General features: G+C 32.4%; 2 protein-coding genes across 2 annotated transcripts; both read right to left on the reverse strand.

The window, feature by feature from the left end:
- Nucleotides 1-1,361: 1,361 nt before the first annotated feature.
- LOC134258088 (uncharacterized) lies at nt 1,362-5,102 on the reverse strand. Its single transcript, XM_062740654.1, has 2 exons — nt 5,057-5,102; nt 1,362-3,162 (listed from the first exon to the last, which is right to left on the reverse strand). Exon 2 carries the CDS (start codon nt 3,144-3,146, stop codon nt 1,458-1,460), a length of 1,689 nt encoding a protein of 562 aa, XP_062596638.1. The 5' UTR covers nt 3,147-3,162; nt 5,057-5,102; the 3' UTR covers nt 1,362-1,457.
- Nucleotides 5,103-6,515: 1,413 nt separating this feature from the next.
- Nucleotides 6,516-10,955, reverse strand: LOC134258080 (RAC-alpha serine/threonine-protein kinase-like). The gene is made up of 9 exons (XM_062740648.1): nt 10,731-10,955; nt 10,315-10,391; nt 9,956-10,081; nt 9,573-9,736; nt 8,573-8,723; nt 8,363-8,425; nt 7,443-7,573; nt 7,290-7,354; nt 6,516-6,745 (listed from the first exon to the last, which is right to left on the reverse strand). Exons 1-9 carry the CDS (start codon nt 10,748-10,750, stop codon nt 6,670-6,672), a joined length of 873 nt encoding a protein of 290 aa, XP_062596632.1. The 5' UTR covers nt 10,751-10,955; the 3' UTR covers nt 6,516-6,669.
- Nucleotides 10,956-11,225: the final 270 nt, after the last annotated feature.

Raw genomic sequence — 11,225 nt, forward strand, 5'->3', positions numbered from 1 at the left:
CGTTTCGTACAGCAATAACACTCGCAAATGAACACACATGATTGTGTTACTATAACCCCTCCAAATGAATTGCAAGGGGATAAAAGAATATTTCAGCAAAAATACTCTAAATGTTTCTTTCATTTAGTCTAACACCAGGCAAGAAGATGCAATTCTATGTACTTTTATAAACGATATCTTTGACGTACTATACAGCCATGCGTACAAACATTCTGTATACATGTGTACCATGAAACATTTATCATATTGTAAAATCACATATTTTTTAGGGGTCAAATTTTCGTGGTTTGACGAAAACATAATGATTCACGGGGATTTTATTTCGTGATTGAAGAATTGTTTAGTAATAATGAAATTGAATTTCGTCGTGGACATAAAGTAGGTATCTTCATACGTTAAAAAACAACGAAAATTAATCCCCGCGAAAATTAGTGATTTGATAGTATTTATTTCATTTTTGTTTTGTTGCTATTCATGTGAACTTTATTTCTTTTTGATCTTCGGAAAAAAACATGAAGTTAAGTCCTTAAATAATTTTTTTTGAAAGAAACAGGATCAGGATGTGACTCCCTATACCTTTGATTTTATTTCAGGGATGTGATAGTTTGTCTGAGGATAAAGAAAATGCTACCTGTCACCTCTGTCAATCTTAGACTGAAGTTTGGAGTCCCTCAGTCTGTGTCCAAGTAAGTTATCCCCACAGTTAAGATCTGTTTGAAAAATATAAAACCTAAGATCTATCATCTTTAAAATATAAAATAATGCACATACATACATATATGATTAATAATTTCCATGCAACAAAGATGGATTATGTACAAACATGGGGTTTATTATTTTAGTCGTTTTATATTGAACAAATGGCTGTGCAAGTACAGTGTACTTTAACTTTATAGTTTTGTAACGTATAAAGCTAAAACATAGAACTGAGTTTAAGAGATTAAGGAACGCACTTATCATAGATCTCCTTGAAGTAATAGAATAGCTACAGATTTTTCCGATAAAAAGTTTTAGGGGTGGATACTTCTCAAGGCATCGTCCATCTACGACTCCCCTGATACAAGCACTCACCTAGGCCTACTGTGAAGCTCAATTACAAAGATAGAAGTGGAAGAGATTTGTATCAGAAGATACTCTTGATATGGCAAAGGAATTTAAAATGTATTAAATTGTGTCTGACTATATAAACTCTCAAATTATTTGCTTTATTTTGAACATTTTCTCAACTTTTAATGAATTTAGATTTAACATGATATATTAATTTATATTACACAGTTGATATCAACAAAGTAAATGTTGCATTTAAGGGGGCAGCCAGAAATATTTTCTAAAAATAAATTTACTTTTGAAAAGAAACAAAGTAGTGACACTTTTAAAAATATTCAAAATTTCCATAAATGTTCAGTCAGATTTTTAAATATCAATGCGATTGTATTTCTATAGTGAACTGATGAACTTCACTGAAGATACTTGATTTTATTCACATGTTTATTTCTCCATCGAGCAACAAACAGATTGTCATATGTATCGGTACACAGTCCCCTGGGTTCACTCAGTCCACCGTCTAAATAACGGAGGAACTGTCCATCTTGGTCTATGATGTGGACGCAGTCATTGTAATAATCAGCTGTAAGGATGTGACTCTGACTGTCTGTAGTGATTCCTTGTGGACAGAATGCATATAATTTGTTCTTTGGAGTATATCCAGTGTACCTGAATCTCATTTTCCCGACCTGAGTGACCACAACTACTGCTCCAACTTTACTGTCAGTCACACAGATATCCAGATTCCTGTTCTCAATAATATGTCTGTAATAGGGACCAGATGAATAGAGAGGTTTACCTTTACTATCAAACTGAATACTTTGTTTCTTTGTGGAAACAGAGTAACGAACAACTTTAGTTTGTTTGTCATCATCACTATACATGATAACCAGGAGGTCACCAGAGGATGAACTACAGACACCTTTAGGACTCCAGTTCTGAAGTCTGATCACCTCCTCTATCTTCTCATTCTTCACAATATTCACAGTTCTACCATTAAAGTCGGTATAAACTAGATCTCCACTTTTTGTCACTGCTATGTCGGATGGCCTGTCTCCTGACTTGGTTGTGATTGTCTTTAGTAGTGATCCTTGATTGATGCTGAAGAGTTTCTTTGTGCTGTCATCTCCACTTGTCCAGATTTCTTCATCACTCAGACAGGCCACATTGTAAAGGTATTCATACCCAGTGTTTATGGTGGTTACAGTCTCCGGTTCATCAAGCAGCTGTTTGACTGGAGGAGAGGATCCAGCTTCGGGTGATTTCTTTGTGGTCTTCATGCTATAGCCTTTCTCTTCTGAGGATAATGAGGTTGAAGATAAAGTTCCAAACAGTTTACCGAGTTGCTGTTCATTGATTCTGCCTTGAGTGAATGTAGGTGTAGAGACCACAATTTTATGTGGTAGCTGGCTGTACTTATCTGCGTTGAATGTAGTGCTAAATAGTTTAGAAGTATCGTGAGAAGTAAGAGATTTGTCTATGGAATTGATTTCTTCTTTGATTTCAACAATTGTATTGTTTATTTCATCCAAATGTTTCTGTAGAGTCTGAATCTGTGTGTTTTTCATCTCATTAACTTCAACTTGAAGGTTCTTGACAAGTTTGTCAATTTCTACGTGCCAGTCCTCTCCATGTTTTGTTATGGCTGTTGAAAGATCTCCATATTCATTTTCTAACTGGTTCATTCTGTGTTGTACATCAGAGGCAATGTCCTGGTAGGTTGGGTACATAACTTCATTTAATTCTGTTTGATCTCTGCTTAGTTTGTCTTTTCTTTCATCCAGAATTTCACATATTTCCGAAAACCTATGACCTAGATGTTGATCAGATGAAATACACTTCGTGCATACAGGAATGTTACAATACCTACAGTACATTTTACATCGTTCTTTGTCATGAAATGTACATCCAGGGTAAAAAGGAGTAGAATTCTTGTCCTTGAAGTCAACAATTTTATGAGGTTTTGAAAGATCAGCAGAGAAGTGTTCTCCCACACAGGCCTTACACAGGTTGACAAGACATGTATCACAGTGCATCTGTACTACAGCGGTCTCACACAGATCACATCGCATTACATCCTGGCAACTGGTACGGGGGTCCATGATCAAACTTTCAATTCTGAAATGTAATTTTTAAAGCCAGTTTTGCTTTTGTAAGTCAAGTTATCTTAAGAAAAAACTTAATTGAACTTGATTGAATTAAGTAACATATTGATTTCTGTTTTAACTTGTTAATGTCTGTAGTATATTATAAATTGATTAGTAAGTTATTCCTTCTTGACTACATAGAGGCAATATTTTGGAGATATGAACAAAGAATTTCCTTTTTTTTAAGTTAGCTTAGCTGAAAGCTTAATCTGATCACACGTTATCTGGGATCTGTCCATCCATCTTTCCTTCTATATTGTTCCGATCATGACACCAGGGATAGGACGGTTCCTCAATCGGGGATTGTACATTGAAAATACATAGGGTATTCTTAAAAATTTCTTTTCAAGATCCATTATAATATGATTAAAGTCGTATAGCAGTTGAGGTGATTTTTTTATTCTAAATTATTTAAATTGTGGCCCACAGTGATAGGATGGGGCAATAATGTTTTTTAAAGATTTACATTTAAATATACATATGCACACGGGAAATATTTTGGCCAAGAACCATAGGAACAGAAAACTTGTAATTCATATGGAGGCTACCTAATGTGATGTACATTATAAATTGTTTAGATCATGGTTCCCAGATGTAGGATGGGCCACACTGAGTTTACAGTTAAATCTTCCCAGAAACTATTGGGACAGAAAAGCTGAACTTTAATTAAAAGACACAACTGAGTTTGCCAATTAACAACTAATTTATATGACAAACAAGATGACTTTATGTCTCGAAACTTATTCATGAATCAAGAGCTTTCTCGGAGTACGATCAATTTTTAAAGCAAGGCATGCTATGCACTGATAAGTTGATGTTACAGGAAATTCAACAAATTCGTTGGTATTTTACTTATTAGCAATATATACTATTATTTGGTTGTATTATGGTTGATTTCTTTCATACAAATTGTTAGGCTTATATTTTATGCTGAATTGACTTCGGATACCTGATCAATACATTGGGCTCACAGCGGGTGTGGTTGGTGAATAGGGGATGTTTACTCCTCCGAAGCACCTAATCCCACCTCTGGAAATTCTAGAGGTCTGTATTTTATGCTCTCTTCACATATTTGCATTGTTTATATTTTTTTAAAAAAATATTAATCGATTGCTGTTCGTCATCTTCACTTTTTACTCTGGAAGTTTTCTAAGGCAGTGTGATTTTTTAATTCTTCAAATCATGTCACATGGAAGTAGGATAGGATCACAATAGGGGAATTAAGTCTTGCTATGCAGTATGTATTAAGCACAATATCGAAAAATCTCCCCAAGTACCCTTTGACTAAAAAAGCTGAATCTTATTTTTAATCTCACTGAGATAGTGTGTATTGTATATAATTCAGCTTATGGTCCCTTGGGTTAGTATGAGGCCACAATATGGATAATAAAGAGAAACTCTTTTAAACCTTTCTTCTTAAAGAACAACAAGTCATGTTAAATCACATGAATGTGGTAGCATCCTGTAGTAATGTAAATTGATATTGAGTGTTGTACGTCCTAATTGAGATATCTCGATATGTTTTATTTTACTCCTATAAAGACTGCATCATACACAATAGAATCAATAAACTATTTCTGGAACATGGTCAATATATCTTCGTTATCTAAATTTAGTTATATCTCACATGATAGATACTTTTTTGTCTCATTAATATCAGTTTGAGTTCACATTTTTTTTAAATTAATCTATTTTTGTATTCCTCATCTTGTTCTTTGATACAGTGTTCGGCCATTTTTAAAATCGCATACCAATGACACGGTTGTAAAATATTGAACATGTTGATATTTGAATTCTTAGAATAAGATCTTCAGTGAAAAATTAACTTATCATAATGTCATGTTACAGAATCGTGTATATATTACCTGACATCAGAAAGTAAAGACAGGTGTCCTATCAATAAACAATATGCCGTAGATAAACAATATACCCTTGACGCTAAACACATACACTTTGAGTTTGAATATCTAGCTAGACAACGTGACACACACCTGTGCACCTTTTTTTACTTCCGGTCCTAGAAGGAGGGATTTAAATTCAGGTTTTTTTTACATCTATCATTTTGTTATTATTGCAAAAAAACCATTATTTCTGTCGTTTTTAATTTGCTCTGCAGTATTTCAAATTAACATTACAAGTTATAACCATACAAGAATGATATCTATATGGACATTGTAGAAAAGATCACAGTTTTTATAAACGCTAATGTAAGTTAAATGTTTACTTCAGATTGACATGACAAAAGAAATAATTTTTCTATAGAGCGTGATACTCCAGCGCAAGTTGACAGACTTGATTACTTTAAAATCAGTTATAAGTATCATATTGTCACACATTTTCGTGACCGGCAGCATTCATTAATAATTAAACTTTTTCATCACTTTTATTTTAATATTGCTAAAATATATGAACAAATTTGGAACAATCGTTAATTTGTAATTTCTTACATTTTAACGCTTAATATGGGAGATTTTGCGATATTTTAATTACATCTAGACAATTTACTGTTCATTGAGTCTACGGATCTGCAATACAATTCACCACTAAGTATTTCAAGATTACAGTCTCTAAGATAATTGAATCTCCTTTAATTGTATTTTTATTTTATTTTATCATGATGGCAAAGAAAAATTTCATAAATTTTAGTTTTAGATTTTGATCATTTTATCATATTTTTATATGGAGTTCTTCTTCAATCCAAAATGTTATATATAAGCTATTTTTTAATTTATTAAAATGATACACATACGACTTTATTATTCCTATGCAGCCAAGAGGATGTTTTGTAGAGACATGACGATTAAGTATTGTTGTAGTATTGTATGTACGTCGTATTGATGGATTTGTAAGTAGCTATATAACTTTATTGCAGTTAAGAACATGGAGAAAACATGAAGAAAATGCAATATATTTATGATTAGTATATTAACATAATCTTACTATGTATTGCTGAGCTTGAGTTGCAACATTTCATTCATCTGAAAAAAAAAACTCACTTTTCTGTGGCACCTGATCTTAACTCTGATGGTTTGGGGAACTGTGTTTGACTGTTTGTTCTGCTCCTGTTTTGCATTGTTTTATGGAGTTTTAATTTTGAATACTGTTCGCTATCTCCGTATGTTTCATTTCAATGCTTCTCATTTGTTGAACAAATGTAATTGAAATCAAATGAAATTATATATTGTGCTGACACCAGCAAGCATAATCAACATGTCCCATTTTTCATTCTGATTCACTTCAAATGCAATTTTTAAAAACATACTTTAGTCATGTTAAATCAACGATGAAAATGAAACACAATGTTCAGTGCTCATAAGTTTTTTTTTTATCAAAATATTGTAAAATATAACAAAATATAACATGTATGATGTGTGATAAAATAATAACAACTATCATTAAAAAATGGCAACATTGAATTGAGAATTGCACTAAAATGTCTTCTTCATATCTCGCCTACACGTCTCCATCATGACTGTTATTAATGTGATATACTGATGGTCTCGATTTGATGACAACCAATTTTTTCTCCCAACTGCTTCACACTGTTCAGAAGTCTGTCAATTAAAAGATGCAGTAATTATAAATATTATAAGCTCAAGATGAAACTGGTATGTATATTTAAAGTATTTCTGTTGAATATTCAAAGTGGTCAAAATTCTTACTATTTTAAGAATATTGTCTTTCTTGTGAGAACATTTCTGAGTAAGATGTTTTAATAGTTTTATTAAGTATGCATACCCATGACCTAGCTCAAAATGATCCTGGATATACCTTTACTATCAATCAAATGTCCTCTAGGTTACAATATGATATTTTCATCAATAACAATAATTGTTAATTTCTTATAATAAAAATAAATTTTTCCCTTTATGGTGTATCTCATTATCTTTGATTATAATTATAAAAGGCTAGAAAATTGTCCTCAAAAAGAATAGTTCCATTTATTCAACATCCTCAAGGTTTTGTGATTTCAGATTTCCAAAATCACAAAACTTTCAAGTTGACATTGGGAGGATATTTATTGAAAAAATCTTTTCCAGCCTAAACATCTTTGATTTCAGCAGCTAGACTTTTTTTTTGCTTTAAGAGGCGGCTTACGTGTCACTCAGCTGCTGTTGGTCTGCCTGATCTCGATCAATGACAATATCTTTAATCCATCCAACCTGCAGGAAAACAAAGTCTTTAATAAGTGTATGTGGACATTTCCCTGAAATAAAACTTAAAAAGATCAGCGACTAGATTGTGTTTTACCTTTGGACAACTGTGGTTGAATTGTAATTCTGTTACTAGAGTTGCCGAAGAAATCACCCTATTTGTTGATGTGTCTTCAATGACTGTTACATAGTAATTATCTGGCGATGATTTCATGGCATGAAATTGGCCTGAAAATAAATTTTTGATCTAATTTAAAGCAGTTGAAGGCTACAAAGCTATGAACCTTAATATATATGTAACTCAAGTATTTTAGATTTCTAATTAGAGAGTATGCATTTTGCATGTGATGCATTGTTTTAAAGGGACATTGACATAGTTTCAGCTAAAAACTTTCCATTTTCACAAATATTTAACTAAAGTCTTTCTAATAATCATCTAAAATTTAACTTCAGTTGTCAAGATACAAGACAGATTTAGAGCCCCAAACCTTATGTTATGTAAACATGGTCCTTTTCATGTTTTTGTTTACTTATGTTTATAAAATATAATAATATATGTTCGTCCAAAGCAGATTTTCAATAAAAAGTTAATTCTTAATACGATTAGACAGTTTCTAGTGATTTGCTGCATTTCATTTCATTATAAATATGATATTTTCTTTATGTAAACATAAACAAGGCACGAGTCTTGTTTACGTTATGAAGAACATTAAGTTCTGTATCTCGTTTGTTCATCAAAAAATGATGTTCAAATTTTCGCTGATCACTAAAAGATGCCTTCGTAAGGAATTAAAAACATTAAAATTGGTTTAAAAATTAAATTCAGTTTAAAATGTCTTCATGTCCCTTTAAAAGCTTCTTTGAAGAAATTTCAAAAATGCATATTTGTTACTAATAGATACTCAGATACTCCAGTAACTATATCAGTTTACAAAACTCTCTACTTTAAGATTAAATGAGAAGAGAAAAAAAAAAAGATTCTGTTATATTGCAAAGCATGTGCAGCAGAACACTTACTAGTAAACTCAGGTTTAGAGATATTTCCTATATTGCCTCCTTGAGATATAAGTTCAAGGAAACCTGAAGTAAAAAAAAAGTAATAGAATGTGATTGCATTCAATGCAACTGCAAGTCAAATTCTGTAAATACTGCTTGTGAAGTTAATCTAGGAGTACATTCCTTTCCCTAAAAACTTTCATATCTTCAAAGCTTTATTTATCACCTTACCTCTGTCAAAATCTGACAGCTGAAGAGGTCTGACCTGAAGGTCTGGGGGCAAAGGTTGTTTATTTTTATCCCGGGAGTACAGCAGGGAGACGTCATACATCCTCATCTCTTTATCTTCTACTTGTTTTAAACAAGACTTCCAGTCCCCTGTCTATAAATTTTGACATTGCACTTTATGTTTCTGAAGTGCCACCTTGTATTCTAAATAAACTGTTAATGAGATTTCATCTCTTCTTGCAATTAAAAGTTATTTAAACAATAAAATGCTTTCTTTGTTTGTTGTTACTGGAATGAACGGAAGCAGCTGTTGCAGAAAAAATACATAACCCGCGTAAGCGGGTTATGTTAATTTTTTCTGCAATAGCTGCGACCGTTCATTCCAGTAACAACAAACAAAGAAAGCATTTTATTGTTTATATTTATATCTGTTTAAATAATCAATTAAAGTAGGATTAAAAAGATTAATTCTTGTATTAATGATGCGAACGTCTTTATACGTTTCATTGATGGAACAGCCACTGATTAAGAAATATGTACAGGCGACCTGCCTACTGTAGTTTATGCAGTGATGAACGCAATGGGGTTTCTTAAGAAATAAAGGAGAAAAAATATTCAGTGGATGTAAATATTTCACAATGAAATATATGTACATGTATTTAAAACACAGGTAATCATGATCACATAAATCACAAACATATTCAATGGTCAGTTATTTGAATTTGATATAATTTTCTATAGAAAATCTAAAGATCCTGGTATAATTTAAATATGAGGCAAATATGATTAAATAGTTAACTTAGTCCCTAATATATGTAAATTAAATATTACAGAGGGCAAATAGCCCAATCAAATATCAACTTACTGGTAGTTAATTTTTTGCATTAATTTATAGCTATCAATCATGATGATCATAGGTATAAAATCCCCTTGAATACGACAATATACATCGCAGTTTATTAATATACTTAATATTACAATGAAAATCAAAGTAATCATTTACCGCTGTTGCCTCCACCACCCCCTGGATGGCTGTTACCCACAATGCCTTATCCTCGGGGGTGTCCGTATAGTACATCCTGTCCACTGGTCCACCCCTCAGGATCACCCCGTGAACAATGAACGTGTTAGGCTTCGGTTTTTCTTGCTGTATTATGGTAACATCCTCTATCGAAATAAAAAACAATCAATATCATTATATTTTTTAATCAACAAACAAACTGAAAAATAAAGCAATGAAAAATATAAAGTTTATGAAATAGTCTCGTTCTTGAATATGTTTCTTTGATTGTTCTGTTAAAGAATAATATACATGATTTAATATGTATCACAGTCTTTATAGGAACCTGATGGAGGATACACATAAACACCAAGTGGGGATCAAACCTTGCAACTTAAAGTCGTTCTGGATGTCTCCTTTAATTAAACTCTCCTCTCGAGACTTGTATCCGGAAAACGTGCCATCAGCTCGTAGGATATAGTAACGCTCACGCCAGTTACGAATAAATTCACCTGCAACATCAAAGATAATCATTTTAAATAGAGGCAATATTATTGATATATTTAAAAAAAAATTATAGATTCTTTGTTTCAAGTTATTATAGTCAACATTTCTTAGTGTTCATGACAAGTCTATACGGTTAATGTCATTTAAATTGTAGAATATTCCACTTTCATTAACAAATATGGCCAAATCAGCCCCTGCCCCTTATGTGAGCCTTCGAAGTTGTGTCCCAATTTCTCACCTCTTTTCCACAGGTATCCCTCTTTAACTATAGGAGCTATCTCTTTCGGATTTTCCGTTGCCTCTCCTATTGCAGCACTGGAAAATTCCAAGCATTTAATAGTTTGAGCTAGGTATACTATAAATATAACAAAGTACAAAATTCGTACAACCCCTCCCCATTTTTTCTGAATTCGAATTACCCGTAGAACGTAATAAATTAGCACAATGATACACTTTAATTAAAAATCTAGTTTCATTATGTATCGATTCATTTCCTTTCGAGATCTTAAGTAACAAACTCTATCAAATCGAAACAAGCTATAATCACATTTTTATACATGTAACTGAAATAAGTTCAAATAACATTAAAAGGACAGTCCGATATTTCGACTTTCTTTCAATCTTCTCTCAAAATATACTGAAGAATTAACCTACCTCCCAACTCGGGATTTCATTGTAGCGTTCTTCACTTCAGAACGGTTGACGAATATTCGTTTCTAACTAGTGTTTTTTTGCTTCTCCTCCAAATCACACATGATGTACTTCAACTATCTATGTTTGTGTAAACTTTCCCTAATTCGTCATTCCTCTTCGGTGCTATGAACGTATATATTTAGAGCAAACTTAACCATGTGTACCCGATGAACAAATCAATATGTTTATGAGGTTTAAAGCCTTGCTTCACTGCGAAAGAATTTAAAGAGATCAATATATTGGTACTGATCTACCTTGTTTTCAAAGGTTGGATCGGTGAACCAAGAATGTGCATTTAAATGAATATCTAACGAGAGCTGATTGTCAAATTTAAGGCATATGACGTCATTTTTCAATGAGAGAGAAAGGGGGTGAATTATTGATGAGACACGAGAAAAGTATCGTAGAAAAAAATTGACGACCCCCCCCCCCCAATAAAACACCATTCCTTTAAAA

Source organism: Saccostrea cucullata, unplaced genomic scaffold (genome assembly GCF_032062105.1).
Source record: "Saccostrea cucullata isolate Sc308-1 unplaced genomic scaffold, CSIRO_AGI_Scuc_v1 ctg7584, whole genome shotgun sequence".
In the NCBI taxonomy this organism is placed as follows: Eukaryota; Metazoa; Mollusca; class Bivalvia; order Ostreida; family Ostreidae; genus Saccostrea; species Saccostrea cuccullata.

Bases quoted from the DNA above. Each gene is read 5' to 3' on its own strand.
- LOC134258080 (XM_062740648.1), bottom strand. From the start codon at position 10,750: ATGAAATCCCGAGTTGGGAG. The intron at 10,392-10,730 runs GTAGGTTAATTC...GGAATTTTCCAG, and splicing joins ATGAAATCCCGAGTTGGGAG to TGCTGCAATAGGAGAGGCAA. The intron at 6,746-7,289 runs GTAAGCCGCCTC...TTTAATTGACAG, and splicing joins CAACAGCAGCTGAGTGACAC to ACTTCTGAACAGTGTGAAGC.
- LOC134258088 (XM_062740654.1), bottom strand. From the start codon at position 3,146: ATGGACCCCCGTACCAGTTGCCAGGATGTAATGCGATGTGATCTGTGT.